General features: G+C 43.6%; 1 protein-coding gene across 1 annotated transcript in view; it reads left to right on the top strand.

Moving 5' to 3' along the window:
• LOC120928842 (ecto-ADP-ribosyltransferase 5-like) overlaps positions 1 to 11,417 on the top strand; it is a 53,286-nt gene extending 41,869 nt beyond the window's left edge. The window contains exons 4-5 of the mRNA XM_040339862.1: positions 4,403 to 4,435; positions 11,043 to 11,417. Coding sequence (XP_040195796.1) covers positions 4,403 to 4,435; positions 11,043 to 11,137 — 128 coding nt within the window. The 3' untranslated portion in view covers positions 11,138 to 11,417. The remainder of the gene's footprint in view (positions 1 to 4,402; positions 4,436 to 11,042) is intronic.
• Positions 11,418 to 18,007: the final 6,590 nt, after the last annotated feature.

The following is an 18,007-nucleotide window of genomic DNA, read 5'->3' as shown; positions in this document are numbered from 1 at the left end:
ATGCTACAGCATGAAGGGGTTTATAAACATTGCCACTAATGCAGCACAAAGGGGTTAATTATTTATCACTGGTCAGAGAGTACATTAACCCCCTCCATGTGCCATATTACAATTACCAATTATTATCATTATGATCATCACACAGTCAGGGCCGCCATCAGGGGGGTACAAGCATTACACCTGTAAGGGGCCCGGAGGTCCCCAGGGGCCCGGATGGCAACCCCCTTAAAAAAAAAAAATTTTTTTTTTTTTTAGGGGCCAATTTTTTTTTTTAGAGGTCCAGAGGTCCCCAGGGGCCCGGAGGCCCCGGATGGCAACCCCCCTTTTTGTATTTATTTTTTGTAAAAAAAAAAATTTTTTTATATATTTTTATTTTATTTTTTAATAAAGGGCCATTTTTAATTTTTTTAGAGGTCCCCATATATATATATATATATAATATTATTATTATTATTATTATTATTAATAAAGGGCCCCGGATGGCAACCCCCCTTTTTTTATAAAAAAAATATATTTTTTATATATACTTTTTTTACATATATATATTTTTGTCTTTATATATATATATATATATATATATATATATATATTTATTATTAAAGGGCTCAGAGGTCCTCAGGGCCCCATGTGTGGCAAACCCCCCCCTTTTATTTTTATAAATGTTTATTTTTTTATTTTTGTTTATATATATTTTTTTATTTTATTTTTTTATTAAAGGGCCCTGAGGTCCCCAGGGCCCTGGATGGCAACCCCCCTTTTTTTTCCATATATATATATTTTTTTTATTATTAAAGGGCCCAGAGGTTTCTTTTTTTCAATTTTATTAAAGGGCCCAGAGGTCCCGGATGGCAACCCCCCTTTTTTGCAATTTCTTTTTATATGTATATATATATATATATATATATTATTAAAGGGCCCAGATGTCCCCAGTGCCCCAGATGGCAACCCCCTTTTTAAAAATATATATATCTATTTTTTATATATATTTCTTATTTTTATTAAAGGGCCCAGAGGTCCCCGGATGGCTACCCCCCTTTTTTTATATATTTTTTCCTTTATTTCTTCTTTTTTGTGTAAAGGCCCCCCCCCCCCCCCCCCCGCTTCTCAATTCGCGGCAGCCCCCCCCCGCTTCTCACTCAATTTCAGGCGGCAGCACCCCCCCCCGGTTCTCTGCTCCAGGGGGCCCATGCCTGAAGCTGTGTAAGGGGCCCCATAATTCCTGATGGCGGCCCTGCACACAGTACAGGTGCATTGAGCCACAGCACCTGTATTGTGTGATTATCATGATAATAATGATTATGTAGAATGACAGAAAAATTCATCTTTAGGCTTTATTCACACAGGGCATGCTGCAGACATGCGTCTAGCACGCAGATCTGTCTTTTACTGGCTTGGGGATGTTTAAAGTGTTACATGCATCCCAATGCCGGCATCCCATTTATTCCTACTGAGACACACAGCCGCTATATCCCAATATGTCATGCGTGCGGGTCCCAGAATGCATGCAGGGTGCGTTCAGGGACCTGCACCAGCATGTCATATTGTGATATAGCGGCTGTGTGTCTCAGTAGGAATAAATATGATACCGGCATTGTGATCAGATGCATGTAACACTTTAAAACAGTGTCACTGTTGTAAACAAGGTTAGGAGACTGTATGATACGTTAAATACAGTTCTGTAAGCAACACGTTATTTTCCGGGATTGCCCCTACCGAAACTAGACTCCGGATCCGCCCCTGATACACACACCGCCCGCCCCCTATCCACATTAGTTGCTGCTGGGAGGTGAGCACTGAGCAGCCTTTGGAGGAGATAGGGGGCGCTGTCTGTGTGTACAGTGCAATGCAATCTACAGTAAGAGCGATCCGGTCTCATGTACTATAAAGACCAGCACTCTTCTGACAGGAGGGGAGAACAAAACACAGCACACCTCTTCATGGCTGTGTTGGCAAATGTAATGGTGATTTGGGGAGGGCGATATGTGTGAGGAGGAAGAATGGGGGGATATGTGCTGGGAGGAGAGACTGTGGGGGGGGGCAGAGGGGTAATTTAGAAGGGGTTGTGCTAGGAGGGGGATTTTTGTTTGGAAATTTGTGCACGGGGGCCCCGTCAGGTAGGCTGTACGGGGCCCCGTGATTTCTATAAGCGGCCCTGAGAGCAACCATCCACAGTGCCACAGTCTGTCTCCTCGTCACACTAATACGCACTGCAGTGAGAGAGCATCATTTTTACTTTTCCTGGGATCTACAGCAGTAGTGATGTCTACCAACATCCCTTGTGCCCAGAACATGCCGAGCAGGCAGCAAGATGCCAGCCACTGGAACGCTCTCTGCATTTCAGCACACAGCAATGAAAGGAACACTGTACTGTGGGAGGAGATATCTCCGCCCACAGTACATGCAAAGTTGCAGCCTGGAGGAAGAGAGAGCAGCACGGGAACCTCTCATCAGGTAAGTGATCAACAATTGGGCAGTGAAGAAGGCTAGGATTGAATGGCATTTAAATGTAACCCCCCCTTTCCCATGACCACCAAGGCTGGGGGGAGGTGCGTCAACTTTCACTGTATGACCACAAATGCAGATGGGGAGGTTGGTGGGTTAAAATGCCAATGCCTTGACCATCAATACAGAATGGGAATCGGAAATTAACAAGTTTAAACTTTGAGTTCTGTTATTTGTAAATTAAATTGTTATTCAAATGTGTTTTTAAGTTGACATTATATGCAGCGTTATATGGAGGGGGGGGGGGGGGGGATATTTGGGGTGACACCGTGTTTTACAGCACCAGGCGACACCAAGCCTAGTGACGTTACTGACAATTCCACCACACTAAGGCATGGTTGTATTATGCTGTATCTTTGTGATTTAACAGCATGGAAATGTTTTTGCATATATCGGGGAGGAGTTTGGGTCAGCAGGAATTACACTTGTACAAAATGGTCACGAATCTGCAAACGTACAAAGATGATTTTGGGGAATTTCAGTACATGGGGCAGGGCTGTCTTAATGAGAGGGCACACCTGGGCACTGCCCAGGGGCCCCAGCTGCACCGGGGGGGGGGGGGGCCTGTTTTTTCCCCAAAGCAGCTGGTCCTTGAGCCCACGCTGCCTCGAAATTGGAGTGATGGATAATAGATAATAAGAGTGATCGATACACAGGGGGCCTCCTACCTACTTGATGTCTGTTTACCTGCACTGTCTCCATTGTAGGGGCCTCAGAGCATTACTTTGCCCAGGGGCCCATGATGCTATTAACCACTTAAGCCCCGGACCAATATGCAGCCTAAAGACCCAAGGTGTTTTTACAGTTCGGGACTGCGTCGCTTTAACAGACAATTGCGCGGTCGTGCGACGTGGCTCCCAAACAAAATTGGCGTCCTTTTTTCCCCACAAATAGAGCTTTCTTTTGGTGGTATTTGATCACATCTGCGGTTTTTAGTTTTTGCGCTATAAACAAAAATAGAGCGACAATTTTGAAAAAAAAGCAATATTTTTTACTTTTTGCTGTAATAAATATCCCCCAAAAACATATATAAAAACATTTTTTTTCCTCAGTTTAGGCCGATACGTATTCTTCTGCCTATTTTTAGTAAAAAAAATCGCAATAAGCGTTTATCGATTGGTTTGCGCAAAATTTATAGTGTTTACAAAATAGGGGATAGTTTTATTGCATTTTTATTATTTTTTTTTTTTTTACTACTAATGGCGGCGATCAGCAATTTTTTTCGTGACTGCGACATTATGGCGGACACTTCGGACAATTTTGACACATTTTTGGGACCATTGTCATTTTCACAGCAAAAAATGCATTTAAATTGCATTCTTTATTGTGAAAATGACAGTTGCAGTTTGGGAGTTAACCACAGGTGGCGCTGTAGGAGTTAGGGTGCACCTAGTATGTGTTTACAACTGTTTGGGGGTGTGGCTGTAGGAATGAAGTCATCGATCGAGTCTCCCTATAAAGGGAATGACACGATCGATGCGCCGCCATAGTGAAGCACGGGGAAGCCGCGTTTACATACGGCTCTCCCCGTTCTTCAGCTCCGGGGAGCGATCGCGACGGAGCGGCTATAAACAAATAGCCGCGCCGTGGTCCCGGATCGCTCCCCGAGCGGACCCGACCTCCGCATGTAGCGGGGGGGGGTCCCGATCGGACCCCCCACCCGCTAATAGGCGAGGACGTACGTGTACGCCCATGTGCCTGTACGTGCCATATTGTGGATGTATATGTACATGCGGGGGTCGGGAACTGGTTAAGACGGCCCTGCATGGGGGGCAGGGTTCAAAGTTAACCCAGTTTTAAATTTTGGAGGGTTTGAAAACTACAGTGCATTGGTTTGGTTATGGTGTTTTTTTTTTTTTTTTATTCTGTTTAATTTGTTTCCTCTTTCATATTTATACAGGTGAGAAGAGAGAAAGCCCCGTGTGCAATTCTGGTAAGAGAACTGAAAATGCATTCATTTAAATATATAGGGTTATGTGCTAGAGAGGCAGATCGGTGTCCAGGCTGGCCAATCCTTCCCTTCAGAGGGAATCAAGGGCCAGATCCACAAAGCAGATGCGCCGACTTAACTCGAGATACGCGGCGTAATTGAAATTTACACCGCGCGTATTTTTGCGCCTGATCCTCAAAACGAGATACGCCTTAAAACCAGGTTTTTCCGTCCTACCTAAAATAATTACACCGGCGCTTCTTCGCAGGCAAAATACGCTAGACACGCCGCTGTTTTAATAGGCAAAGATGCAAATGAGGGCGATAAGGCGATCCACAAAATTAAGTGTGTGCGGCGTAGATTACGCCCTGTGCGCTTCTGTTAGTTTCATGGTGTAAAATTACACTTTATAAAAGCAGCCCTAATTTTACACCTGCCGTGTAAATGTCAGCTAAAGCAACACCATTAAGGAAGAGCTGAGCACACACACTTGCAGGACAACAATCTGTCTGCCAACATGCCAGGGGCATCCATGCGCATAGCTAGACTAGTGACTTTAGTAACCGAGGGTACCCCCTCTTCTGAGGAAACAGCAGTCAGGAGACGCCTCGCAGAATGCATCTTTGCACAGTAAACACACACATTAATTATGTCACAATGAGAATGCATGAATGCACACCCACTGTGGTCCCTAGCACAGACACATCACATGCACATCTAATTGGATTAGATCCAAGTACCCCCCCAATGGTACTTGGGAGCAGTAACGCCACGCCACGGCTCCAATTATGTCACTGTGCATTCATACACCATTCATGGACCTGGGATCACTTCTCCCTGGTCCTGGGGATCCCTACTCCACCAAAACTGAGGGTGACACCCTTATTTAATCAGGAATGCCACCCCCACATTCACACATCATTCACACACATTAAACAAATCATAAGTACAGTATACAAAACAAAATCATAAAAAAACAAAAGTACCCTGCAAAATTAACGCGGCGGCGATTGCTACGCCTGGGCCGGCCTCAGGCACGGCCACGGCCAACCAGAGGAGCCTCCTGGGGGGGTGGGGTGTGAGCAGGGGAAGGAGGATCCTCCTGGGGGGGGTGTGAGCAGGGGAAGGAGGATCATCCTGGGGGGGTGGGTGAGCACGGGAAGGAGGAACCTCCCCTGGTGACTGTCCTCCTGCTGGCCTGCCCTCCAAGGCCACTGCTATCCTGGTCAGACAGTTTGTGAGGGCAGCCGTATTGGCCTGGCCAGCCTGGGTATTGTCCTGGACAGCCTGGGTCAGGGCAGTCACCTCCTGGGCCACGCCTGTTGTGGCGGTCTGCAGGTCACACAAGCATGTGATGACCGCCAAGGAGTTTGTGGCCACATCAGTGAGTGACTCCCTCATTGCACCCAGGCTGACCTCCATCTGGCTCAGAGTCTCTTTTATCTGAGCCAGATTGCGGGTCTGCCGGGCATTGTCCCTCTGCAGACTGGTCGGCAGACGCTCGGCCACCCCCCTGGTCTCCTGGCTCGCCATCCTGCCTGCCGCTGAGGCTTGTGGCCCTGGAGGAGGGGAGAGAGAGACCCTTGTGGGTTGAGGCCTGTTGGGGGAGGAGTGGGAGGGGCTACCCCTGATGGTGGCCTGACTGCTGCCAGCCTCAGGGGTAAACAAATCTGAGGCCAAAAGGACTTCCCTGCCAATCTGCATATCTTCTTCCTCAGCCTCCACCCCCTCATCCTCCTCCCCCTCAACCTCCTCATGAGGGGAGGTGTGGCCACTTCCCTCCCCTGGGGAATCCTGCCCTTCTTGGGACTCCTCAGCAGCCTCTTGTCCTGGGGATGGTGCAGCAGCCTGGCCTGATGGCCCAGCAACCTCCTGGTCATCTGTGGAGGACACAAAACAATCACAGGTTGGAGGATCCACACACTTGGCACATCTTCCCTTCCCCCACCCACACATGCTAATCGCCAGATAGAAAAACCAAAAAACGTACCTGTCCTCACAGGAACATCTGATTGATAGCCACGCAGGCCCACCACCTGCTGTGGGTGGAAACACCGGGCCACTGCCCATTCCTCCTCAGTCAGCCTGATGGGGCAGGGTCCGCCTCCTCCAGTGCCCGTGGCATGGGCATTGATCCTGGCCATCTTGTCACGGACCAGGCTCCTCTTTTGTTTGCCACTGGTGGTCCTCGTCTCTCCCCCCCCCCCGCTCTGATCTGATCCGTTATTTTTTTGATGATCGCCTTCCTCTGGGCCCGGGGAGGTGTTCCGGCTCTCAGGGCCATGTAAATAACGCCCATATTGGACGATGGCCCGAGCAAGTATTTGCTTCTCTACCACAGAAAAATGTAACTTCCTGCGCTTGGGTAGAAGAAAGAAAGTCACCGCTCCAGGTGGGTCTACTATATGGTCATGCACTGGTACAGGATTCCAAGGGTGCTGGCGGTGCACTAGGCAAGCATAAAGGTTGAATGAAGGATGGATGGCCGCACTCCAAAAACTGTACAGGTTGTCTTTTATTAAATGAACAGCAAAAGCATTACCAGATCACAGCAACAGAAACAGGGGACAGCCGACGTTTCGCACAAAATCAGTGCTTATTCATGGCTGTCCCCTGTTTCTGTTGCTGTGATCTGGTAATGCTTTTGCTGTTCATTTAATAAAAGAAAACCTGTACGGTTTTTGGAGTGCGGCCATCCATCCTTCATTCAACCTTTATTCCTGCGCTTGGGTGCCATCACAGCCACCACTCAGCACCAACAAAAAACAAATACAACAAACAAACAAAAATACTCACACAACAAACAAACAAAAATACTCACAGAAGAAACACACACAAAAAATCAAAACACACAAGCAGACAGCTACTACAAATTCAAAAACAAACACACAAAAAACAAACAGAAAATACACTCAGAAAAAAAACAAACAGAAAATACACTTAGGAAAAAAAAACACCAACTACACTCTATTACTCCTCCAAAACTTTTATCTCACACACAACTCACCAACACACACCAACAATGACAGAGCAGAAGCAACTTGCTCTAGGAAGGGTAACACAGGGATATACTTTTGCAAGGGAAGTGTGTTTGTATGGGGCTTTTTATACACAGGGTGATTCTCAAACTAAGTATGCTTGGCCTTTTTCCTATCTCACTGATTGCGCCGAGCAAAGTTCTGCACGTGCCCAGTGAGGAGCAGATTCGTGCGCGCATGCGCAGTACGGCCGGCTCTTCATTTGCATTGGGTCACGGCTCATTACAATGAAGCACGCCCACTTCCTTCCCACTTGCAATAACCCCGCCTTACGTCTCTGAATTTAAGTTACACTTGCGCAATTTTGGACGCAAATGCGCTGTGGATACGGCACTTACGACACAAAATTAAGGTGCCTTAACTTAAATGACATAAGTTTTGAGTAACTTAATTTGCGCCGCTGTTTGTGGATCTGGCCCCATGTGACCATATGCCTGGGCATTAGGGGCACATTCACGTTATGACACTGTGAAGTTGATTTACTAAAACTTCAGTTTGTTCAATTAAGCTTTGACAAAAAAAAAAAAGAAGCTTATTGGTTTCTATACAGAGCTGCACCATATTTTGCACTGAGGCCTCGTACACATGACAGAGTTTCTCGGCAGAATTCGGCGAGAAACTCGGTCAGAGCCGGATTCTGCCGAGAAACTCTGTCGTGTGTACACTTTCAGCCCGATGGAGCCGCCGAGGAACTCGTCGAGAAAATAGAGAACATGTTCTCTATTTTCTCGTTGTTCTATGGGAGCTCTCGGCCCGCCGAGCTCCTCGGCGGCTTCAGGGCTGAACTCGCCGAGGAACTCGACGTGTTTGGCACGTCGAGTTCCTCGGCCGTGTGTACGAGGCCTTACTCTCCAGTTTTAGTAAATCATTTGCCCAGTTTTGAGTGGACCTCAAGGATACCAACCAGCTTGAATAAGACTTGCTGAGCTATACATCCAAAAACTCTGCATTTTGCACTTTTCTTTCCCCAAACATTTATATACAATATGAGAATGTACTAGAGATGAATGTATTATTATCATGATCATTGTTACAGCAAGCAGAGAGGTGTAAACAAGCTATAAGGGGGAAAATGGAACAGAAGTTGAAAAAAAGCAAAAACTTCTAGGAAAAATATTTCCTATTTTTTTTTTTACTTTCTTGTTCTGCTTTCTAAGTGCACTTGGCCGAAACAAACTAGTATCAGAAAATACTGAGCACAAATAGGGAGAAGAATTCACTTCCCAGAAGTGTTCTATATGAACTTTGCATATGGAAAAAGCTCAGTGATCTCTGTACAGCACTGCGCTATATGTCAGAGCTATATACATTTATAATAATAATAGTGTGTGACTGTGGGAGGATATTAGAATGTATTTTTTTTTAACCTCCCTGGCGGTATGATTCTTTCAGAAAAAACATGCTGAAAGCGGTACCATTATTTGCAAGGAAATTTGGCGTTTTATACTGTAGGCCTGTAATTTTTAGAAATAACTCACTTAAATCTGTCCAAACAAGAGTCTAATAGGCATCCCGGGTATGACATTTTTTTAAAAACAAAATTATAAATTATAATATAATAAATAATTATAAATAATTATAACAAATTATAATATAATTATAATAAAAATTATTCAATAATGTAATCAAATCAAAATCACTGAAATTTGCTCAGTTGCAGAATTGTCGTTGTCATTATTATTTTTTTTTTATGACGAATTTCCCCACAAATCACTATCGCACAATTCTGCAAGTGATTATAATTTATTATCGCTGTTTTTTAGCTGATCTAAAACTATTTTTGACATAAAGGGACACTTTTGGTTGCTATGGACAATCTACAGTTTGCAGGGAGAAAGAAAGGTTTTTATTATATAAAAGTACATGTATGGCACTGGGCAGACCACTAGGGACATGTGGGGTGTGTATTTTTTACATACAGTACTGTAATCTTTAAGATTACAGTATACTGTATGTAATGTGTTTGTTTACGTTTTTGAATTTGGCGCCGTTCTCCGCTCCCGTGCGTCGTAACGTCGCAGGGAGCGGAGATCGGCGGCACAGGAGGACGCTGTGTGAATCGAGCGAGGTCCCGCTTGCTCACACAGCGCGGTGGCATCGCTGGATCCAGGGACAAGGTAAGTAAACACTGCCTGTACATCCAGCGAGGCAAGCCCGAGTCTGACTCGGGGTTACCGATTTTAGCCCAAAAATCTCACCCCGAGTCAGACTCAGGAATACCGCTCAGAAGGTTAAATAAAAAAATCATACAAACATACAGCTTTTAAAAAAATATATATATTTACACAAAAATAAACAACAACTAAACAAAAACAAGTGTGCTTAAATCAGCAAGTAAAGAAAACCGTTTCCTGACAAGATAACATAGAAAGAAACATATTTTAATGACAACAAAAAAGAGACTACAAACCCCGAACCTCAACTTAACCACAATCCAGGCTAAGAAACATTTTGAGATTTAATCGCCACCAGGATGGGATTCCAACCCCCCCCCCCCCCCATTAACCCCTCCCCCACATCATTTACCCCAACTTCTACATCATTCACCCCGACTTCTACATCATTCACCCCGACTTCCACATCATTCACCCCGACTTCCACATCATTCACCCAGACTTCCACATCATTCACCCGACTTCCACATCATTCACACCTCCCCCCACATCATTCACACCTCCCCCCACATCATTCACCCCCGACTTCCACATCATTCCCCCCCCCCCCCGACTTCCACATCATTCCCCCCCCCGACTTCCACATCATTCCCCCCTGACTTCAACAATAATTAACCTTGCATCTGCACCAGCCACTCTCATTCCCTTCCCACCTCCCCCTCCACCATCATCCAATCCATCCCTCACTCTACCCGCACTTCTGCCACGCAGAGGAGGAGGGGTTGGCACCACCATACACTCTGGTCCAGCACCCTCCACTGCCTTTGGAGAGTCTCAACCTTCATCTCCCCCCACCCACTGCATGGTGGTTGGGGGAGAAGCCTGCAGGACAGACCCAGGCTTGATGTTTCCTCTAGCTGAGACCAAAGCAGAGTGAGCCAGCAGCACCTTGTGGTGAAGCTCCTCTGGTACAAAGACTGATGTGAGTGGCTCAGTGTTCTCTGTACAGCACTGCGGTATATGTCAGAGCTATATAAATGTATAATAATAGTGTGTGACTGGGGGGGGACATTGGAGTGTAAGCTCCTCTGGTACAGAGACTGATATGAGTGGCTCAGTGTTCTCTGTACAGCACTGTGGTATATGTCAGAGCTATATAAATGTATAATAATAATAATGTGTGACTGTGAGGGGACATTGGAGTGTAAGCTCCTCTGGTACAGAGACTGATGCGACTGGCTCAGTGTTCTCTGTACAGCACTGCAGTATATGTTAGAGCTATATAACAGTATTTTTATAATAATAGTGTTTAACTAAATGAACACCATTATGTTAATGAACAAGAATATAAACAGGCAGGTAATTATAAATTCATTTATTATTATGATTATATATATACCTCTAACTAAATAAACAGGTGGAATATTGATCTTAGGTATTATCATATCTCATCTTCAGGTTCAACAGGATTTCTAAATTCTGGGCCCAGGACTCACCTCAGCATTACTGGATTGGCTATTATACTTTATCTAAAGTGTGTCATCTTTTTCTGAGGTCACCTCATGCTAATGTATCTCAGCACTGTGTGAAATCCACTATCACCATTCCATCTTGATAAATATGCTGACGTGGTGCTATTGTGAAACTCCATCCAGCTGGGAAGGGTTATGACCTCTGTTGGGTTTTTGTTATTTTCTCATACTTACTACTCTGGCAACAGGCAGTCAGAGGGATAGCAATCGATCAGACATATACATGAGCAAAAAAAAAAAACACTTTGGAACTGATTTACAAAAACTGGAGAGTGCAAAATCTGGTGCAGCTCTGCATAGAAACCAATCAGCTTCCATTTGTTTTTGTTAAAGCTTAAAGCGGTAGTTCACCCTCACCCACATGATTTTACCATCGAGACAGGCATTGTAGCGCGAGCTACAGTATGCCTGTCCCGATTTTTTTAACCCCGGACTCACCTTGTAATCGTACATTGTAGATTTCGGCTCCCGCGGGGAATGGGCATGCCTATGGAGAGGGAGGATGATTGACGGCCGGCCCTGGCACGTCACTCTCCCCGAAGACAGCCGGAGTAGGTCTCGGCTCTTCACGGCGCCTGCGCACAGGCTATGCGCAGGCGCCGTGAAGAGCCAAGCCTATTTCGGCTATTTCCGGAGAAGCGTGACGCGCCAGAGCCGGCCGTCAATCATCCTCCGTCTCCATAGGCACGCCCATTCCCCGGTATCTTCGATGTACGACTACAAGATGAGTACGGGGGTAAAAAAATCGGGACAGGCATACTGTAGCTCGCGCTACGATGCCTGATTTTATGGTAGTAGAAAAAAAAAAAAAAAAAATTCCGTTCCTAGGGTGAACCCCCGCTTTAATTGAACAAACTGAAGTTAGAAACTGATTGAATTCTTTGCACAGCGGTACTATATGTTGCACTCTCCAGGTTTACCAAATCAACCCCTTTGTTATTAGTTTGTGGATTATACGTCTTCCCGTCCCTGTGCCTTTGCCTCCCCCCCTCCCCCCCTCACTTCTTCTCTTATACAGTTGTTTTATTTTGTATTATTTAATCTTAAAGCGGGGGTTCACCCAAAAAAATAATTTAAAATTACATCTAGCAGAGCCAGCATACTAAGGACATTTCATTTCGGCAGGTCATTTTTTTTTTTTTTTTCGCCGTACATACCTTTATATTCTGTTTTTGTCCAGGGCTTCCGGGTTCCGATGACTGCGGGACTGGGCGTTCCTATCCTTCAGTTCGATGATTGACGGCTTGTGAAACAGGCGACCTGTCGCACAGCGCGCGTCACCAGATGTCAGGAAATAGCCGAGCTGCGAGTCAGCACTATACGGCGCCTGCGCAGTCAGCTCTACACGGCGTATAGTGCCGATCGCAGCTCGGATATTTCCGGAAATCTGGTGGCGCGCGTTATGCGACAGGTCACCTATTTCACAAGCCGTCAATCATCGAACCGAAGTATAGGAACGCCCAGTCCCGCAGTCATCGGAACCCTGAGGCAAGGATAGGAACGCCCAGTCCCGGAGTCATCAGAACGCGGAAGCCCTGGACCAAATCAAAATATCAAGGTATGTACGGAGAAAAAAAAAAATTACCTGCCGTAAGTAAATGTCCTTAGTATGCTGGCTCTGATGTTAAAAATTTGTTTTTAGGGTGAACCCCCGCTTTAACTACTTGTAATCATGACCAGCATACAACGTTTTTACTTGTCATTTATTTTTATCCATAGTCTATATTATATTATAAGAAATGTAATTTTATACTTTACATTTCATACATTATTAACTCAATAAAAAAAATGACATGTATTATTGTTTATTGCATGCTTATTATTCATAATGCCATACATTATAATCTTTGTCATTATTATTTTACCTTAATGGCCAATATTATTGTCACTAACATAAATGTCATACTCTATCTTTATTACTAACCTCATTATTATTTTGCAATCAATTTAATTGTTATCAACTTTATCATTGGATGTGATTTTAACATAATGATTTCCATTTTTTTACCATCAATAATATTTCCAATGTAATGTCTTTTTATTGCTAATATGTTCCTACTGTTATTTTAGTTTGTTCCATAAATTTTATAATCATGTATTGTAATAATGTATGTAAGATGTGGGTTTTTTTTGTTTTTTTCGTTATCTATTTTTTTTTTATGTAGTATCCTAGCCTTGATGAAGGGGGCAAAGCTACTTCCCCTAAAAGGCATTAACTTTGTAAATCTGTCTTTGGAATAAACTTGTACCTGGACTTGAATATTATGGTGTGGTCATCATTCCTAGATTCGTTCAGCAATAAAACCACCAGCAGAGGTTTGAACTTATAGTTACATAGTTACATAAAATAAACAAACAAAATAAAAAACACAGTACAATCCCATACACCCAACTCCATACCCACAGTTGATCCAGAGGAAGGCAAAAAACCCCAGCAGAGCATGATCCAATTTGCTACAGCAGGGGAAAAAATTCCTTCCTGATCCCCCGAGAGGCAATCGGATTTACCCTGGATCAACTTTACCTACAAATCTTAGTACTCAGTTATATTCTGTACATTTAGGAAAGAATCCAGGCCTTTCTTAAAGCAATCTACCGAGCTGGCCAGAACCACCTCTGGAGGGAGTCTGTTCCACATTTTCACAGCTCTTACTGTGAAAAAACCTTTCCGTATTTGGAGGTGAAATCTCTTTTCCTCTAGACGTAAAGAGTGCCCCCTTGTCCTCAGTGTTGACCGTAAAGTGAATATCTCAACACCAAGTTCACTGTATATATATTATATATTTGTACATGTTGATCATATCCCCCCTTATTCTCCTCTTCTCAAGAGTGAATAAATTTAGTTCTTCTAATCTTTCCTCATAGCTGAGCTCCTCCATGCCTCTTATCAGTTTGGTTGCCCTTCTCTGCACTTTCTCCAGTTCTCCGATGTCCTTTTTGAGAACTGGTGCCCAAAACTGAACTGCATATTCCAGATGAGGTCTTACTAATGATTTGTACAGGGGCAAAATTATATCTCTGTCTCTGGAGTCCATACCTCTCTTAATACAAGAAAGGACTTTGCTCGCTTTGGAAACCGCAGCTTGGCATTGCATGCCATTATTGAGCTTATGATCAACTAAAACCCCCAGATTCTTCTCCACTACAGATCCCCCAGTTGTACTCCCTCTAGTATGTATGATGCATGCATATTCTTAGCCCCCAAGTGCATAACTTTACATTTATCAACATTAAACCTCATCTGCCACTTAGTCGCCCAATTAGACAGAGCATTGATGTCGGCTTGTAAATTGGAGACATCCTGCAAGGACGTTATTCCACTGCATAGCTTGGTGTCATCTGCAAAGACAGAAATGTTACTTTTGATCTCAGACCCAATATCATTTATAAATATATTGAAAAGTAAGGGTCCCAGCACTGAACCTTGGGGTACTCCACTGATAACCTTGGACCATTCAGAGTAAGAATCATTAACCACGACTCTCTGAATTCTGTCTTTCAGCCAATTTTCTATCCATTTACAAACTGATCCAATCCTGTAGACCTTACCTTACACATGAGCCGTGTGTGCGGAACTGTATCCAACGCTTTTGCAAAATTCAAATATATCACGTCCACAGCCACCCCTCTGTCCAGGGTTTTACTTACCTCTTCATAAAAGGAAATCAGGTTTGTCTGACAACTTCTGTCTTTCATGAATCCATGTTGTCTGCTGCTTAAATAGTTTTTTTCCAGCAAGAACTCATCCATGTGGTCTTTTATTAAACGTTCCAGTATCTTCCCAACTATAGAAGTTAAACTAACAGGTCTATAGTTACTTGGTAAAGACTTTGTTCCCTTTTTAATTATGGGCACCACATTGGCCCTGCGCCAATCCAGTGGTACTATTCCTGTCTTTAATGAGTCCCTAAATATTAGATACAGTGGCTTTGAAATGACAGAGCTCAACTCACCTAGGATCCGTGGATGGATGCCATCAGGTCCAGGTGCTTTATCCACCTTTATTCTGTCTAAATATTTCTGGACCATATAACTTTTGAGCCATTGTGGATTTGGGGCTGTGTCACTCCCACCCCCATTTTGGACATGAGCTCCCCCATGCTCCATTGTATACACAGAGCTGAAGAAAGCATTTAATAAATTTGCCTTCTCTTTGTCCCCAGTCACCCACTCTAGATTATTTTGTAAGGGGCCTACATGCTCAGACTTCACCTTTTTACTGTTAATATATTTAAAGAATTTTTTGGGGTTTGTCCTACTATCTTTTGCAATCTGTCGTTCGTTTTGAATTTTTGCATCCTTGATTTCCTTTTTACATATCCTGTTATATTCTTTGTAACATTTAAACAACACTAGTGTTCCTTCATTTTTATATTTTTTAAAAGCTACTTTCTTATTGTTTATAGCTTTTTTAACTTTGACCGTGAGCCACATAGGTTTTATTTTTAGCCTTTTAAACTTATTGCCCATGGGAACATACTTTGCAGTGAGGTTCCACACAGTCTTTTTGAAGAATTCCTATTTCTGTTCTGTGTTCATCTGTGCCAATAGTCCCTCCCAGTCCAAGTCCTGGAGAGCAGCCCTCATCCTTGGAAAATTTGCTCTCTTAAAATTTAGTGTTTTAATATTTCCTGTATGTATTTCTTGCTTATAGTTAACATTAAATGAAATCATGTTATGATCACTGCTACCCAGGTGTTCCTTTATCTGAACATTAGTAATAAGCTCTGCATGGTTTGAGATTATCAGGTCCAACAGAGCATCATTCCTAGTTGGGGCCTCAATAAACTGCACCATAAAATTGTCCTGCAATAGGTTTTTAAATGTTTGTCCTTTAACTGTCCTTATCACACTCTACCAAATAAACAAACAAATAAATAAATAAATACAAAATTTGACTGGATTTAGGCTATATAGTGTAACTTGACTTTTCAGGAGGATTTTCAGAAAATCCCCCAATGCAATTCTAGACCTTCACCATAAAATACAGAAGAATTAATCAATGTGTTGCACTAGATATAACTATTAAAATATAAGCAAAGTCCAAAGTGTAAAACTAATAAAGCAAAAGGTCAAAAGGGAATAATTAATAAAGAGTCCCAAGTTAAAGATACAGATGAGGGTTCTTCTTGCCCCAGATTGGAGTGTGAGCCAAACCAAACTCCTTTCACCTCAAAGGCCGACCACCACCAAAGGAGTCAGGTGTATGCTTACCATGTGGTCAGGGACCCCCTAATTGTGTTATTTTAGTACAATAAATAACAGTTTTAAAAGGTTTACATGCTTTAATTTGTACATGGTCTCTGCCGGAGTATCGGAGGCAGATGTCAAGTCCTGGGAACTCCCACCCAAGATCCATTCCCCCACCAAAAATAAAAAATTTTACGCTCATATGCATAATTACTAAACCGCATGTTTTTTTTTTTTTTAGATCCACTGTACCTTAGTAATCCTTTATGTTATTGGTGGCTCCCTATATTTGGATTCATTGGGTAGTGTGCGGGTATTCCGTAATGTCTCCTGGGAGTTCTTGTCATTGTTCCCAGGAGACATTGCGGAGGTCTGCCGCGAGTTATCACGGGATTTAGAAAGAAGCAAGTTACTAAAGTTCGCCTGCCCCTGACAGTGACTCGAGCTGGGCATCACCGCTTAGTGAAGGATTGGCTCAGCTGCTCTAGTCCTGCAAAGGGAACTGAGGTCCTGCTGAGAAAAAGGTGCAGGAACTCTGTTCCCACGCATTCCCGCTGGACTTGAGCCCTGATCGGAGGTCTATCCCAACGCTGCTTGACTGAATGTGGTTCTATATGGGGATTTTCCCAAAAGCCTTCCAGAGTCAAACCTGCCTTTAATTAGGGGTCCTGACCACATGGTAAGCATACACCTCCTGTGTACAGACTTCTGTGTGTCCGGTGTGGCACATGCGGATACAGTGAATTTCTTCTAAACTGTGCAAGTTTAGGAGAAATTCACGGAATGTACAGGTAAGCTTTATTATACTCCTACCTGTAGGTAAACGTTGTTATACAGGGTTTACACCCACTTTAATGTATATCTGTAATGGTCAGTGGTTAACACCGTTTACGATATTCCATTCCACCAATCCAAGACAGCTTATCCGACACTCCAACAATCCAGCAGACACGATCCATAAGAATTCCCACAGAAAGACGAGACACAAGCTCTGTTCTCTCTGGTTCAAATGAATGAATTCTTTAATGGTAAACTCTCAGATTTTTATACAGTTAGCATGCTGCAGTAATCTCAGGGACAATGAAACACTCCACCCAAAACATCACACAATGGGTGCTTAACGAGTCCCCCTCAATCCGCATCTTAGACAGACATTCTGGCACAGAATCTAGAGGAGTTAATTACTACAGCTGACAAGTCACATTCCACATCTATTATCAATAGTATTTTCACACAAAACAGTGTCATTAGCATACACAATGAAAGATCCTAGGAGCAGACGTAATTAGCACAATGGACAACAGAATGTAATCACAGCAAGCCCCATCACTACAGCCAGGTGGACTTAATTAGCATCTCAACAGTCTATGTTACACATTGAATGAATCACTGTCCTATTAACCTGTTGGGGTCAGAATAAACAACCTGTACTATTCCAAGATATCCTGCAATACATAAATTATCATTAATGTCTCATCTCATGTAATCCGAGATATCAGTTCTCAGTCATCCTATGCCCCTAATGAACATAGGATGACCCTAGACCCAAGAGTCATTGGTGAAGCTGGCACAGGAGTACCCCGCATCCTTCAAAAGTCTCTGGGTATCACGGGCCATTCCGTTACAATATCTAAAGCCCAAACTCCAAAACGTATTTTTTTGGGGGGGTAGAGTAGGGAACTATTAAACCTCTCAGTTCAT

The sequence above is a fragment of the Rana temporaria genome, chromosome 2 (genome assembly GCF_905171775.1).
Source record: "Rana temporaria chromosome 2, aRanTem1.1, whole genome shotgun sequence".
NCBI lineage: Eukaryota > Metazoa > Chordata > Amphibia > Anura > Ranidae > Rana > Rana temporaria.
The sequence above is the reverse complement of the archived record's forward strand: the minus strand, read 5'-3'. Positions and strand labels throughout refer to the sequence as shown.